The sequence below is a fragment of the Xenopus laevis genome, chromosome 1L (assembly GCF_017654675.1).
Source record: "Xenopus laevis strain J_2021 chromosome 1L, Xenopus_laevis_v10.1, whole genome shotgun sequence".
In the NCBI taxonomy this organism is placed as follows: Eukaryota; Metazoa; Chordata; class Amphibia; order Anura; family Pipidae; genus Xenopus; species Xenopus laevis.
Window position 1 is genome coordinate 158,494,267 of NC_054371.1, and position 16,930 is coordinate 158,511,196.

The 16,930-nt window shown below is 38.2% G+C and overlaps 1 protein-coding gene across 2 annotated transcripts in view; it reads left to right on the plus strand.

Annotated features, from left to right (window-relative positions):
* ssh1.L (slingshot protein phosphatase 1 L homeolog) overlaps positions 1–16,930 on the plus strand; it is a 38,494-nt gene that overhangs the window by 15,856 nt on the left and 5,708 nt on the right. Inside the window, exons 4-14 of one of the 2 annotated variants that reach the window (XM_018260868.2) lie at positions 148–212; positions 856–977; positions 3,301–3,369; positions 4,076–4,141; positions 5,506–5,700; positions 7,394–7,487; positions 8,117–8,245; positions 8,430–8,476; positions 8,815–8,961; positions 10,957–11,157; positions 15,011–15,560. In XM_018260868.2, the coding sequence (XP_018116357.1) occupies positions 148–212; positions 856–977; positions 3,301–3,369; positions 4,076–4,141; positions 5,506–5,700; positions 7,394–7,487; positions 8,117–8,245; positions 8,430–8,476; positions 8,815–8,961; positions 10,957–11,157; positions 15,011–15,560 (1,685 nt within the window). The remainder of the gene's footprint in view (positions 1–147; positions 213–855; positions 978–3,300; positions 3,370–4,075; positions 4,142–5,505; positions 5,701–7,393; positions 7,488–8,116; positions 8,246–8,429; positions 8,477–8,814; positions 8,962–10,956; positions 11,158–15,010; positions 15,561–16,930) is intronic. The other variant, XM_018260875.2, reaches the window with a different exon arrangement.

The window sequence follows — 16,930 nt, forward strand, 5'->3', positions numbered from 1 at the left end:
AATCATTGCCTATATCATCATCTCATAGATATTTCTATAAAACCCAACCTAAGGAGCAGTTGCTGTCCTAGAGAGCCCTGACCAATTGTCATGCTACAGAGGGAAGCTTGAATGCAGTAATATAAGTATGCTACTTGCTCTTTTCAGGAGATCTTCCCCAGCATCTCCAGCTTATGATTAATCTCCTCCGCTGCGAAGATCGCATTAAGTTGGTAAGAGGCAGCCTTGTGTAAGCTGCACTAAAATACATTTTCACCTTGTTATTTAAAGTGTTCATACAGCATTGCATAAAAGCCCGCTCTGTAAGTTAAGTGTTGAAAAACTGGGATATTTTTTATAACTCAATTTATTTCTATGCCTAAATGAGCCTACAAATAAGTATAATCATTAGTATTTTACCTTTATACATTGCAAACAAATTATCACTAACTTTCTTTTAGAAAGCAGACAAATCTAAACTTTTGTTTTATTTTTACAACTGTTATCTGGTTCATATTTTTGGGGCACCATACATCGGTCAATAAGCTTCTGACTTGGTATGGAGTTACCTTACTTTTATTGTGCATTGTACAGCCACCTTAAGATAGGCATACGGTACTAAAGGAAATACCGTGCAAATGCTGGGCTGTTAAAACTGTGTCTACTTGCTTTCTCAAACAGGACATTTGACAGTTTTAGAAAACACTTTGGGGGATACAGAGTTAATCTTAAACATTTGCTCTACAATGTTACTCCGCAGTTAGTTTCACAGGTTAATTGCAATAAATATAATAAATACATAATAAATAGGATTCTCGTTCCTTCCCTAAAACACACTGGTGCTAGCTAGCAAAATATGTATGATTTTTATTTCAGGCTGTGCGCTTGGAAAGCAACTGGACAGATCGGGTGCGCTACATGGTGGTGGTATACTGCAATGGAAGGCAGGACACAGAAGAGAATATATTACTGGGAGTAGATTTTACTAACAAAGAAAGGTAGGCATCTAAAAAACTGTAGGTAGAAAATCTTTGTGCTCACTTTTGATGTAAGATAAAGTTTCAGCTGTTAATTTTACTTTAAGGGGCCGATTCACTAACTTTGAGTGAAGGATTCGAAGTAAAAAAACAGAATTTTCTAAGTGTTTTTTGGGCTACTTCGACCATCGAATGGGCTACTACGACCTTCGACTACGACTACGACTTCGAATCGAAGGATTCAGACTAAAAATAGTTTGACCATTCGACCATTCGATAGTCGAAGTACTGTCTCTTTAAGAAAAAACTTCGACCCCCTAGTTTGCCATCTAAAAGCTACCGAACTCAATGTTAGCCTATGGGGAAGGTCCCCATAGGCTTGGCTAACTTATATATTCCTTCGATCGTTGGATTAAAATCCTTCGAATCGTTAGATTCGAAGGATTTTATCGTTCGATCGCACTATTTGCGCTAAATCCTTCGACTTCGATATTCAAAGTTGAAGGATTTTAATTCCCAGTCGAATATCGAGGGTTAATTAACCCTCGATATTCGACTCTTTGTGAATCGGCCCCTAAATGTATTTGGCAAAATGGCTGAATAAATACTCTGTTTTGATTTCCTGACCTGGCAACCTTTAATTTCCACAAAAAAGTTCTTTGTTTTCAGGTGTCCACAAAACATCTATATCAAGTACTGAGTCTTGTCTGCTACATGTCATAAATTCAGCAAGACTAGAAGTATTGTGTGCTTTGCCTTGTTGTTCTTTTATCTATTGCTACAATTTACAGCAGAGCATCTTGAAAGTTGGTCACACATGAGCACATAATCTGCCTCTGCCTGAAACTAGTCAAATTGCTAATTGTAATCTTCTTGGGCTTGAACATGTAAAGTCATTTGGTCAGTAATTATTATTACCACATTTAAGTATAATCTTTTTTAATGAACCACGTTCCTCCCCTGAACAATTCTGTTAATCTGATCATTTTTCTGACTGGATCTTAACATTTATTGGCTAGTTTATTCCAGTCTAAACAACGCTGATGTGCCTGGCATGGGCAGTTTAAGACAAAGTTTTTTAGTTCTCACTGCATGGCAGACACAACTGGAATCAAGGTTTCGGGGGACTTAGTGACTCTGTTGTTTTTCAGTGGAACATGCAATAGGATGGCCCACTCTAATAATTTGTTTAATAGAAAACTCAAGAAGGCCAAGGCTTTGTAACTGCATAGCTGTTTCCTTGCAGCTAGTTCAGAGGACTGACACAGCTCCCAACATTGCCCCTTTAGTAGTGTATTCTGATAGCTGTTACTGTTGTGTTTCACTTAAAGGTTACTTTACAGGTGTAATCTGTAACAGATCATTGTACTTGTGTAAAAGTAATCTGTCTCACAGCCTAGCAGAGTTAATTGTTAGGTTCACATTACACAGACACATAACCCTTGAGCTGAGTCAGCTCCTCTCTGGATCTATTACATACCCTAGATTTCCCATCAGAACATGGAGTTAAACACAAACTGGCAGAGGGTCATTTACAGTTACAAAGTTGGCAGGACTCCACTATATGAAGGGAAAATCCTCCAGTGAAATTTAGTATTGATGATCTAGTCATAGTGTGTTTTTTGTTTTTTTTTAAGAAATGAATAAAACTAGGGATGCACCGAATCCACTATTTTGGATTCGGCCGAACCCCTTTATCCTTCGTGAAAGATTCGGCCGAATACCGAATCCGAACCCTACTTTGCATATGCAAATTAGTGATGGGAAGGGGAAAACATTTTTAACTTCCTTGTTTTCTGACAAAAAGTCACGCAATTTCCCTCCCCGCCCCTAATTTGCATATGCAAATTAGGATTTGGATTCGGTTCGGCTGGGCACAAGGATTCGGCCGAATCCTGCTGAAAAAGGCCGAATCCTGGACGAATTCCGAACCGCATCCTGGATGCAGTGCATCCCTAAATAAAACATCAGAATTTGTGAGCTACTGTATGATTATTGTTTCTCAAATCATCTTAAAGACAATATGCATCTCTGCAAGATAGATCATTGTCAATGCGCAGATATCCCCTGTATAATCTACTACTATTAAGAAAACGGCCACAACAAAGGGTGAATCTAATTATCTGTCTTGCAAACACCAAACATAGAGAAGCTTCAGTTTCTTGTTTGCCCTGTTTAGCACAAGAAATAACCAAAACTATGGGTTAGAAGAGTTGTAAGGGGGAGGCTCAAGGACGTGTCATAATTTAAAGCTAGGTGGGAATGGGCAGACTTCATGGGGGTGCAGTTTTATTTTTTTTCAATGTTCATACTAACACTGCCTCACAATGGCCTGTCTTTACAGTAAAAGCTGCACCATTGGGATGGTCCTTTACCTGTGGAGCGACACTAAAATCCACCTGGATGGAGATGGGTAAGAAAAGAAATTTCTCTAAGTTAATAAATCCATCTTTCCAAGTAAATTCAGTGGTGTAGTGGTGAACAGTACTTTATTTCTGTAACTTATGGTTACTTTTGCTAGACAGCAGAATCTGTTTGTAGAAGCATACCAAAATATTAACCCATTAGCACAAACGTATCATATACTCTTCAGTACAGTGTTATATGACCTACGGTGTTGGCACACTGTTAAATCGCTGAATGCCATAATTGTCTTTTCTTGGTGGAACCCATCATTTTTGCTGTGTGGGTGAGGAATGTGATCATTCACAGGGCTTTTCTTGTTTCTTGGCTGATTCTTACAGAGTCATTTTAACTCTTTTCTGACTTAGAGCACTCTTGTCCCGACTGAAAGACAAAATGACATGACCAATTAGTTAACTATATAGTGTGCATAATTTTGATTCATTAAACAAAGAAGTTATTTCATGAAAACAGTCTGTCACAATTTTAACAGCAATGTTACAGTTCTTAATAAATATATATATATGTGTATATATATATATATATATATATATATATATATATATATATATATACGTGTGTGTGTATATATATATATATATATATATATATATATATATATATTGCTATTACGTGCAGAAATTGTAATGTGTTCTCCAAGCTCCCCAAATCATTAAAGTTATCTCTTGTTTTTTTTTTGTTTTTTTTACACTCAGGGGCTTCAGCATTAATACTGCAGGCAAAACCCATGTGTTCAAACCTGTATCTGTCCAGGCCATGTGGTGAGTACCAGACTAGGTATAATTCAAAATGATCTGAATGAAATTTTGCACTGTTTTGTCTGACATGACTTCTCCTTTATGAAGCCATGCTGATTACTGCTCATAATGCCATTCTTTAGAACATACTTTTGAACAAGCCTTCAAATAACTTTCTCACCACATACATCAAACTTTTGGGCCTATAATTGCCAGGCTGAGATTAGAATCCCTTTTTAAACATTGGAATTGCATCAGATTTCATCCAATCCATAGGCACCATACCTGATGAAATTGAGTCTAAGAAAATCAGAAATAGATAGCTTTGCGCAATTTTAGCCAGGCCTCTAAGTACCCGAGAGTGTTTTTTTATCAGATCCTGGTGCCTTGTTCACAATAATTTGAGTAAACCTTTATGTACCATATCCAGCAATTTACATTGTTTGGTGTTTCTTTTAAGTCACGTGAAATTAATATTGTACATTGAAATATTGCTGCATGTAGGTCCCTAACAAGTGCTGCCTCATAAAACATGGGGCTTCAACTATTTTGTCATTCCCTATATTATTTATATTCCAGTCTCTTATTGAAATCAATGAATGGTTGCTAAGGTAATTTGGACCCTAACAACCAGATTGCTGAAATTGCAAACTGGAGAGCTGCTGAATAAAAAGCCAAATAACTAAAAAAAACAATGAATAAACAATTGCAAATTGTCTCAGACTATCACTCTCTACATCATACTAAAGGTTCATTAAAAGTTGAACAACCCCTTTAAGCACAATGGGTCCCCATTAAAAAATGCCCTGATGGCTCAGACTGTTGATACAATGTAACTAGCTGACAGACCTGTCATTGCTGGTGAACTAAGACTTTTGCAACATTGTTTAAAAAGTCTCCAGGAGTTTGGCAAATGCTGTTTTTAATGGCAATAGCTCTTACAGATAACTTTAAATGCACTGAAAATGTTTAACATATTTTGGAAAGTTGCTTATTTATATAGTTTTTATTTTGGGGTTGACTTGCCCTTTAAGGTGATATAGATCTGCGCATAACTGATGGCATAGCCTGCTTCTGAGAGTCTGGCAAAAATTGTTGTTTGATTTGGGATTGTGAAACGAGTGATAGTTGGTCCATGCCATCAGTATTGCCAGGGGCAATAAGCCTGAATCTGTTACACGTCTTACAGAACACACAAATATGTTCTACTGGCACGGTGGAATAAATTGTGTTCAAGTGCATCCATTTATTTTATAAATCGAGCAATAAATGATATTTTGCATACTATTTAATGCAGGGATTCTACAGTAATTGATTATTTTACTTTTGATTATTGCAAGCCAGTGTTTAATTTTTATTTCGGTTTCTTATGTTCCTCCCTCCTTCAGGTCAGCCCTACAAGTACTTCATAAAGCCTGTGAGGTTGCCAGACGTTTTAATTATTTTCCTGGAGGTCTGTCTCTTGTCTGGGCTACTTACTATGAAAGCTGCATCAGCTCTGATCAAAGCTGCATCAATGAATGGAACACCATGCAGGATTTGGAATCTGCCCGTGCAGATTCCCCTATTCTCTTTATGGAGAAGTAAGTACTATTTGTTCTGAAAGTGGCCAGATATGGTGGTGGTATGCCACCACTAAAGCTGGCCAGGTCCTTACTGAGAATTAAAATAGGCCCTGGCATTTCAGGTACACAGAGGCCCAATCAGCCCACATAGAGGCCCAAACAGCCCCACCAGCCCACTAAATAGTGACTTTCTATGGCACCTTATAGCAGCCCCTCTGGCATTTGCCAGAACCCACAGATTGCCAGTCCGGGCCTGAAGCTGGCCATGCATACAGAGATTCACTCGTTTGGCTAAGTCGCATACAGGCAGCCGGATCAAGGACCGCATCAACAAACGAATACAGTCCTAAATCCAACAGGATTTATAACCCTGCCCGATCAACATCTGGCAAACTTTCGGCCAGATATTGATCAGGGAAGCAGCTTATATCTTGCTTGTGTATGAAGACCTTTAGAATCTTTCTTGCTTAAGGAGAAGGAAAGTTTTCGTGCACTTGGGGGTGCCAAATGTTAGGCACCCCCAAGTGATTGTATTAACTTATCTGAAACCCTGGGCCGGTGCTTCTATCAGCAGAAAACTGCACCGGTCTGGGATTATACCAGTGAGCACCATGTAGCGATCCTCTTCCGTCTTCCTCTTTCTTCGTGCGGCAGCACATGTGCAGTAGAACGAAAAGCCAAACTTTAACTAAAAAGAAGGCTATTTCATTCAACTGCACATGCGTCTGCCCCGGGAAATCTGAAGAAAGAAGAAACCGTGGTGCTCGCTGGAAGAACCCCGGGCCGGTGCAGTTTTCTGCTGATAGGAGCACTGACCCAGGGTTTCAGGTAAGTTAATACAGTCACTTGGGGGTGCCTAACATTTGGCACCCCCAAGTGCAGGACGACTTTTCTTCTCCTTTAAGGTTAGAGATGGCTTAAGATTCATTCAGCGTTAACTGCCAGCTGATTATGCTTTCTCTTTTGGGGCATTTTCACGTGGGATCTTTCAGTTTACATTAAGCTTTCATAATCTGCCGAAATGTGTTCACTTCCATAACAAGATATAATGTATACCTTTATTTTGGTATTTAGAGTTATATTTTTTTAATATAAGTCAAAAACTCACGTGTTTGTGTGTGTGTGTGTGTATACTTGCCAAATTATATATTTTGTGTGTTGAATGTGTTTGTGTCGTCAGTGTGCAAAAGCATTTGGGGAAAAAAACACGTTATCTGGTTGTGGTTAATACTGGGAAAAAAAGAGCACCTCACAATCAAAAAAGCAAGAGTATACTTGCAAACCTTAGTGGTGCAAATTATCAGTGCCAACCGCTGTTCTGCCCATTTTGTTATTTGTTGGCCTATTTTGGTTTTAAAGGAGTTCACTGGTATCCAGTGGACAGGGTTATGTGATATTGTACTTCACCACTGAAACTTCGATACTGAATAATGTATTTTAAAACCTGATTTTAGCATTACAATAAAATATATATTACATGTTCATGCTGTGTCAATTGTGATACATGGTCTAAATGTGCAGACAGATGATTACACTGAAGACTGAGTATTAGCGGTATCAGTTGGGTAAGAGGGGGTTAGTAAAGCAACTCAGGTGAATTAAGGAAATTAGAACCATTTAAGTTCAGTCTTTTAGCTTATGCACAACTATCCACACATTTGTATGTTTTCTTTTCCCTTTTTAATGAACTGTATCTCTTTCCTGTATTCAGGCCTAATGAGGGGGAGAGGACTGAGTTGCTTATAAGACAAACACTGAGGAGTATCATGATGACCAGAGACTTGGAGAATGTGACCTGTAAAGAGGTGAGCTACTTTAGTTGTTGCAGAACACAAACATAAAAAGTTTAGGCATGGCCCATGAGAGAGATTCTAGAGTTGTCCCAGCAACGTTTTGCCCGGGGTCCTTAAATTAGGCAAGATAGGCAAGAGCATAAGACATTTTTTATATGCAGTCATAGTGATATTGTGTAGCTCAAATAGCTGCCTGCAGAACAAACCTTGCCCACAATTAGTGTTTTTTTTTTCTCTCTTGGAGTATCGGTTCTTGGGTGGCTGAGTAGAGAGAGGGATAATTCTCAGCATTTAGATACAGTACTGGTTATAGCTGCATTCAAGACCTCTTAACATTAACATCAATAACAAAAACACAATGTTTATATGCACCAATGGTGTTGATCTTGTAATCTATGTAGAACGCCTCATGAAAGGTAATCAGAATTAAAGCCCTACTCATTATGCTTATAGTTCTACAATAGGAAGGGAAGTGTGACCGTTTCTTGAAAGCAGTGAATATTACTTAACTACATTATAAAAGGGAATAAAAGATAAATGTTTGTTCATAAAGGGGTTTATTTTTTTATTAAAAAGTCAGTTACTCCAGTTCAGCACAGAACAGAGAGTAACCTAGTTATATATTTTTTCTGCCTTTATAGATTCGCAATGAGCTGGAAGAGAAGCTGAGTTGTAACCTAAAGGAATATAAAGAATACATAGACAATGAAATGTTGCTTATCTTGGGACAGATGGATAAGGCTTCCCTCATATTTGATCATGTTTATTTGGTAAGCTAAAACAGAGGAAATTTTGGAATTTAAACATTTGTGAGAATTTAAAATTACTCATTTGTTTACTTGAGTTCTCATTATCTAGTTTTAGGACCAGCAATATGTAATAGGTTTAGAAATTGTGAGAGACAGCAACTTAAGATAATTTAAAAAACGCCACGTGACTCTCTGCTTATTTCAGGGTTCCGAGTGGAATGCGTCAAACCTGGAGGAGTTACACAGTACAGGGTGAGTTCTTTGTTTTAGTACTAAATTAGAACATACTCTGTGCTTTTGACAGACTGAAAATAAAAAGAAAGCTGCATATTTACATTGCATTCCAAGTTCAAGTGGGTATTAGAAGCCTCTCTAAACATTTCTAACATTTTATTATGTGTGTGACAAATGTCACATTAGATTTACAACACACTGAGTACAATTCTGCTTTGTGGCCTGTGTGTTAAATGTGTATTTGGGTTTTATGTTTAAAAACTGACACTATTAAGCCCATGTTTGTGTTAGAGTTCCCCAATGAGTTCTTTTTTTAAAATAAAATGTTGTCACTATAATCTTTTCATTGCTTGCAGAGTTGGCTATATTCTTAATGTCACCCGGGAGATTGATAACTTCTTTCCAGGAATGTTTGCCTATCATAATATTCGGGTGTATGATGAGGAAACTACAGACCTGCTCTCCCATTGGAATGATGCATATCACTTCATTAACAAGGCAAAGTGAGTATATTGTATTCCTTCACCCACAATATGTAGTTTGTGTGTTGTGGGTCTGGTGATTTGTCTTACCTTAGCTGTCAACTGAAACACCAAAACCAAGAAAATGGACCAAAACAAAATTAGACCCAGGCCTTAAAGGTCTTTACTATCCATTTTACATTCCCTGCATTGAGTATCCTGCCTCTGTTGTATAAATAAGGAACAGGTGATTCCATGTTCACCATGTTTCCAGAGCTACATATAGATACCAGTCACATGAATCTTTGCAAAGGCTGGTAGATGTGAATTCAATAAACAACATTCTACACAGTGATATGCTCTTAGGTCTCACCCCTAGTTCTACCATAACATCCTTGCAGACTTAAGCTGGCAACACACAGACGACATATGCCCACAAAACGACTGACTTTCCTTCTGGAGTCTGGTAAAATGTTCTCAATCACTACCCCAGATGATTAGTCATCTGGCTGAAAGACTTGCTCTGGCATAATTGCTGTAATAGTGCATTAAATGGTATGCAGGGGGGGGGCACAAAATCAAGGTCATTAGAATTTAAAATCAAGCAAAAAATATTTTGTACTACAAGATCTATGAAAAAGCAAAGCAGTTTTTACTGCTTAAGAACTCCACCATCACCATCTTCATCCACTTAGAATAATATATATAGTGTATGGTAAGTTATGGTTATAGTAATAAAGGAAGATGGATAATGTAGACGCAGCACACATGGTGTATAACGTGTAAAAAAAAAAAAAAAAGCCCCACTGCCAAATCTTAAACATAAAAATGTGTTGTTAAAAGTCATAGTTAAATCAACATGTAGGGGCACATTTACTAAGGGTCGAATATCGAGGGTTAATTAACCCTCGATATTCGACCATTGAAGTAAAATCCTTCAACTTTGAATATCGAAGTCGAAGGATTTACCGTATTTAGTTTGATCGAAGGAAAAACGATTAAATCCTTTGAATTGAACGATTTTTAAGGATTTTAATCCATCGATCGAACGATTTTCCTTCAATCAGAAATTGCTAGGAAAGCTTATGAGGAAGGTCCCCATAGGCTAACATTGGTGCTCGGTAGGTTTTAGGTGGCGAAGTAGGTAGTCGAAGTTTTTTTAAAAAGAGACAGTACTTCGACTATCGAATGGTCGAATAGTCGAACGATTTTTAGTTTGAAGCGTTCGATACGAAGGTCGAAGTAGCCAAAAAAAACATTCAAATTTCAAAGTTTTTTTTTCCTTCTAATCCTTCACTCGAGCTTAGTAAATGTGCCCCTAAGAATCTTAAAAAGGCAGGATGCTTGGTAGCAAACTCTTGGAAACATATTGAGAATAAACCATTTTCCTTAATACACTTAGGAATTTTCGAAGTAAAAAAATTTGAAATTCAAAGTAATTTTTTTGATACTTCGACCATCGAATAGGCTACTACGACTTCGACTTCGAATTCTATTCGAAGTAAAATACTTTGCCAAATTAAACCTGCCGAAGTGCTGTGTTAGCCTATGTGGACCTTCTAGTGCGTTTTTCTAAGTTTTTTGAAGTCGAAGAAAAATCGTTCGATCGATGGATGAAATCCTTCAAATCGTTCGATTCGAAGGATTTCATTGTTCGATCGAATGATTTTACTTCGACTGCAAAACAGTCAAATTAGGGGAAAAAAAACTTCGACTTCGATATTCTAAGTTGAAGTAAAGCCATTCGATGGTCGAATTTTGAAGTATTTATCACTTCAATATTCGACCCTTGATAAATCTGTCCCTTAATATCTAAGTATGAACAGCATGTCTACCAGATAATAGAGTTGTGTGACTATATATTATTAATAATATTATAGTGGTTAATTACTTGCTTTATAGCCATGCCAATAAAAACCGAGACAGCGAATGAGTTGGGTCAAGTAAGTTTGATCCTAAATAGATGCTTTGTGTGCTGTTATAGGAAACTAAAATATGAAATTCCTCTCATTGGTTTTTTCTGTTCTCTATTACAAGGAAGAACAATTCTAAGTGCTTGGTGCATTGCAAAATGGGGGTCAGCCGCTCTGCCTCTACTGTCATTGCATATGCTATGAAAGAGTATGGTTGGAGCATGGAGAAAGCATACAACTTTGTCAAGCAGAAGCGCAGTGTAACTAGGCCAAATTCAGGATTTAAGCGCCAGCTCCTAGAATACGAGGGAATCCTGGATGCCAGGTAGGCTTAACAATTCTGATATATTCATATACATGGTTTGTTCATTCCCTAATCATTTAATGTATATATGATTTACTGATTAGTTAAAAGGCAACAAAATCTCCATAGGCATGTACCACCTCCTGGACTTCATATCAAGCAAGCCTGTTACGTTCAAATTATTATTATAAATCTTGAATAACGAGTACGCTTATTGTGCCAGCCTGGAGGTACCACACATCTTTTGACACTGATGAGCACAGCCTCAGAACTTATCCCTTCTCCTTTGTGTCCCACTAGTGACATGGGTGGATTTTTAAGGTACAATAATTTGATCATCTTTCTTGGTGGGGCTTCGTTGTCTTTACCTCGACTTTACACTCCAATGTGGGACTGTTGCATTTAAGTGTTTAGTAAGCACATGCATACATAGCTCATTACCCCCTTTACTGCAATGGTAAAGTTTTTTCGTTCCATGTGCATGAGAAAAACATAAATACCAGACTTGTGCCCTGGTAGGTTTTTTTTTTTTATTCCCCACTCATTTACTTGTTCTTTACTGGACATGCAGATGGCAGTGTGTTAACAGAAGAAATATAGTGGCATCTGTGTTACATCTAAAATGAGGAAAGCAGCAAGCAACAGGTAGATTTAGTTTCCCAGCCTATTGCTGAGGAAGAAATCCATGCTGCCCTTAAAGATTTAAAAAATTCCAAAACACGGGGGGGCCCTTTCCCTGCTGCTTTTTTTAATGGCTTTTAAAGGAAAACTATACCCCCAAAATGAATACTTAAGCAACAGTTTATATCAAATTGAATGACATATTAAATAATCTTACCAAACTGGAATATATATTTACATAAATATTGCCCTTTTACATCTCTTGCCTTGAACCACCATTTCATGACTCTATCTGTGCTGTCTCAGAGATCACCTGACCAGAAATACTACAACACTAACTGTAACAGGAAGAAGTGAGGAAGCAAAAGGCAGAACTCTGTCTGTTAATTGGCTCATGTGACCTTACATGTGGTTTGTATGTGTACACAGTGAATCCTACGATCTCAGGGGGCGGCCCTTATTTTTTAAAATGGCAATTTTCTATTTATGATTACCCAATGGCACATACTACTAAAAAAGTATATTATTATGATAATGGTTCATTTACATGAAGCAGGGTTTTACACATGGGCTGTTTTACTCAGTATCTTTTAATAGAGACCTACATTGTTTGGGGGGTATAGTTTTCCTTTAAGCCTTTAATCTGTGCTCTATGACAGAACCCCAATATATCGGGAATATATGTGGCAGGCACAGTATAAATGCACAGGTAGAATACAGTCTGTTAAGATGGTGGTAATGCCAAAAGTTGTATGTTATCTTTCTGTTTTACCACTAACCCCCAAACCTGAATTTTTTCAGACCTTGCACAAAATATGCTACAGGCACATATGGAACATGGTAAAACCTTGCATACCTAGAAAATATATATTGAATCACAAATGGAAAGGGGGTTGGGAGTCCCAGATTTTAATAAATACTTTATAGCTGCCCAACTGAGTCAAATGGCCAAGTGGCACATTACACTAACTATTCCCCTATGGGTTTGTTTGGAGAGAGCGGACCTGACGGACCATTCTAGCTCCAATTTTTTATGGTTCCCTAAAAGATTAAGACCTAAATAACTCAACCATGTTTTAAATAAATATTACAAACTTGAATCCCCTCATTTCCCATTGTTGGATTGGTCTTTAAACCCTGATTTCTGCCCGGGAAGACAGGCATTTTAATTAGTGGCACTGGTCTGGCCTGGGCAGAATTTGGGACTTGACCAAATCAGGCTCACTATTGTTAAGGTGGCCATACACGGGCCGATAAAAGCTGCCGACAGACTGTGTCGGCAGCTTATTGGCCCGTGTATGGGGGCCCCCGACGGGCTTCCCCGATCGAGATCTGGCCGAAAGTATGGCCACCTTTAGCCCCAGCTATTAAAGAGACATTTTATATCTCCAGGGGGAATTGTTCCATCTGGCAAAAATACACCATTATGTGTCTACCTGAAGCATAAAGAGGTTCCATCCCCAACCCTATTTAAAAACATATTTATTCCCAGGCCTCTGGGCCCAAAAAATGTTTCCACACTTTATAGGGATCTGACCTCCATAGCCCCTGTTTGCAGTTGAAGTACGTCATAGACTTATACAGAGAGCTGGGTAATAAACAATCTGAGGAAGTATGGGAAGATATGTTACAGAAACCAGCTAGATGTTCTATTAATGTCCCTATCCAAGAAACCTAATTTACGGTATTATTAAGGTGGTATATAGTTCAGACAAAAATAGCCAAATGGTTTCCCAGTCTCTCTTCAAACTGTTTGAGGCTGCAATGTATTTGGTACAATGGGGCACATGTGGTAGGATTGCCCCACTATAAAATGTCTGGGGATACGGATCTATACAATGATTAATAATTTGCTATCCCAATAAGAAAGGATCCCTAACTCTACTAAACAAATCATTGCTAAATTTGTGGCGTACTTCCAAATTGAATTTTAATATGGGGAAAATGAGGATAGGCAATATAATGGTGTTGGAGAAACTAATTTTAACACTTAAAGGGATACTGTCATGGGAAAAACATTTTTTCAAAATGCATCAGTTAATAGTGCTGCTCCAGCAGAATTCTGAACTGAAAACCATTTCTCAAAAGAGCAAACCAATTTTTTTTATATTCAATTTTGAAATCTGACATGGAGCTAGACATATTGTCAATTTCCCAGCTGCCCCAAGTCATGTGATTTGTGCTCTGATAAACTTCAATCACTCTTTACTGCTGTACTGCAAGTTAGAGTGATATCACCCCCCTCCCTTTTTCCCCCCAGCAGCCAAACAAAAAAACAATGGGAAGGTAACCAGATAGCAGCTCCCTAACACAAGATAAAAGCTGTCTGGTAGAACAGCACTCAGTAGTAAAAACCCATGTCCCACTGAGACACATTCAGTTACATTGAGAAGGAAAAACAACAGCCTGCCAGAAAGCATTTCTCTCCTAAAGTGCAGGCACAAGTCACATGACTGGGGGCAGTTGGGAAATTGACAAAATGTCAAGCCCCATGTCAGATTTCAAAATTGAATATAAAAAATCTGTTTGCTCTTTTAAGAATTCTGCTGGAGTAGCACTATTAACTGATGCTTTTGAAAAAAACATGTTTTCAATGACTGGATTCCTTTAAGGACAAGCAGAAATTGTTTAATAAAATCTGGTCCCCATGGGTTGACCTACAGGGGTATTGCAGACTCTCCCAACAGATTCCCACTAAAAGTCCCCTTAGCTCTCGTGAGCTGAGACATATACTTTCTCTGGAGTTAACGGTAAAGCGGAACTGTGAGCCAAGTAGTTATGCAATGTAACAACTGTTTTTGTTTGATCTTTATTTATTTTATTGTATTTCTTTCTGTTAGTTTTCAGACCCATCTAATAATGTGAAATCTCTTATGACGACTTACTATTCGTTTGAGCAATATACTGAGACATCTGTAACATGCATAAAATATGGCAAATGAGACTATTGAAAAAAAATTATACAGTACTAAAATAATAGATTAAGGTCGCTAGATTAAGAAATCTAGCGACCATAGTAGGCTGGAGTTCATACACATTCCTGCCTCTGGTCCTGGGCCTCTAGCTGGGAAAACCCTGATATGGGAGACGACTGTGATCAGCCTGACTTTGATTAGGCAAGACAAAGTGCAAGCTGAGGCACTAATTCTTGACACACACACAGGCTTTTTATAGAATTTGATCATCTTGTATCCTAAATTATAGTGCATGTGTATATTTGCAGGTCATGAAATGTTGATATTTGTTATTACAGTAAACAGAGACACAACAAACTATGGAGGCAACATGTTGAAATTGGGATTCCACCAAATGATTTTGATGCCATTTTCCCAAGCTCCTATCCACAAGATACTCTGGAAACCGAATTCAATTATGGACTGAATGAAGATTATATAAAAGCACAAACTTTACCAGAAAGTTATTGTTTAAGACATCTGACCAATCCTTGTGGATTAATTGAACCATTAAGTGTAGAAGTTGAAGCAGAAGAACTGGAGAGAGATGCCCTGGTGGGAGATACCGAACTGCCATATTACACTTTAACAGACAAAGAAAACTATAAAGGAAATGATTTTGAGACAATTGGAAGAAATTTACCTTTTCTAGAGGGTGAAATAAGAAAGAAATTAGATTTTGAGGATTTGTTGAGCCCAAAGCGTTATAAAGATGATGTCGGTCCAGCAGAAAGTTGTATGAAGGAAGGGGCTAGTCAGATTCCCTTGATGCCTGATTGTGATGAACAGGTTTATAAGGAAAATATGAACAGTAATAGCAGCAAGAGAAGTTGCCCCAAAGACACAGAGGTAGGTGTTCCAAAGGGGTGAAGAGTACATAAGTAGGATGCTTTCTGCTTTAGATGTAAGTCATGCTGTCTGATGTTTCTTTAACAAACACTGGGGGTCATTTTCGCGTAAGGCATATTTTTCGCAAATGGTTGTATTGCACATGTTTTTTTCCTGAACGCTGATATATTGCACTGCTCTGCCCATCTTTCCGGTTTTTGCGAATACGCAGTATGAATACATTTTCGCAAATGGCGCATAAATGAGACGGGAGTTTGCGCGAGCACCCAATGTGCGAGGTTGTTGTGCGCGAAAATAGCATTGACAGTAACTTAAATTCGCAGTTCGCAAAACTGTTTTGCGAATATTTTATCCGCCACCAAAGTTGTGGCGTAATTGAGTCGCAGAGTGTGCGCATAAAAATTGGCAATTTGCAAATTGTGACATATTTAAAAAGCTCCTATAGACATTCGCATTGTGAAAATTTCACAGTTACGTTTGCACCCTCTTATTCAGCTTTATAAATATAACCATGCACAGAGCAAATATATTCACTTTGCGAACCAATCTGCCCTGCTTGAAGTTTATAAATGACCCCCACTGTGCCAAATGACAACGCTGAAATGGTGGGTTGAACAAGGATATAAATCAAGAAAAGTCCATTCTATAACCATGTGCTGTAGAATTACAGCTTCCAGAATCCACTGACAGCCATCCAGGCAGCTGCTGGGATGTGGCCCCCTTCTCCCCACCGCTTTTACCTTTGGTGTCGGAGGGGGTCCGAAGGAGGCCGCATCACCTTGGGGTGAAAACCTTTCAGGTGCACCCTGATTTGGTAAATAAAATGTTAAATAAAAATATAGCAAAAAAACAAAATGATAATTTCCCAAGCTTGGGGCTAATCCAGCAAGTGAGTTGTGCTTTCCCAGCAATTGGAACATGCACAGGACTGGAGTGCTGATATAAGTGCCAAATAATAACTGAGCTCCAAACCTTCAAGCCTTCCCCTTAAAGGGATACTGTCATGGGAAAAAAATTTTTTTTCAAAATGAATCAGTTAATAGTGCTGCTCCAGCAGAATTCTGCACTAAAATCCATTTCTCAAAAGAGCAAACAGATTTTTTTATATTCAATTTTAAAATCTGACATGGGGCTAGACATTTTGTCAATTTCCCAGCTGCCCCAAGTCATGTGACTTGTGCCTGCACTTTAGGAGAGAAATGCTTTCTGGCAGGCTGCTGTTTTTCCTTCTCAATGTAACTGAATGTGTCTCAGTGGGACATGGGTTTTTACTATTGAGTGCTGTTCTTAGATCTACCAGGCAGCTGTTATCTTGTGTTAGGGAGCTGCTATCTGGTTACTTTCCCATTGTTCTTTTGTTTGGCTGCTGG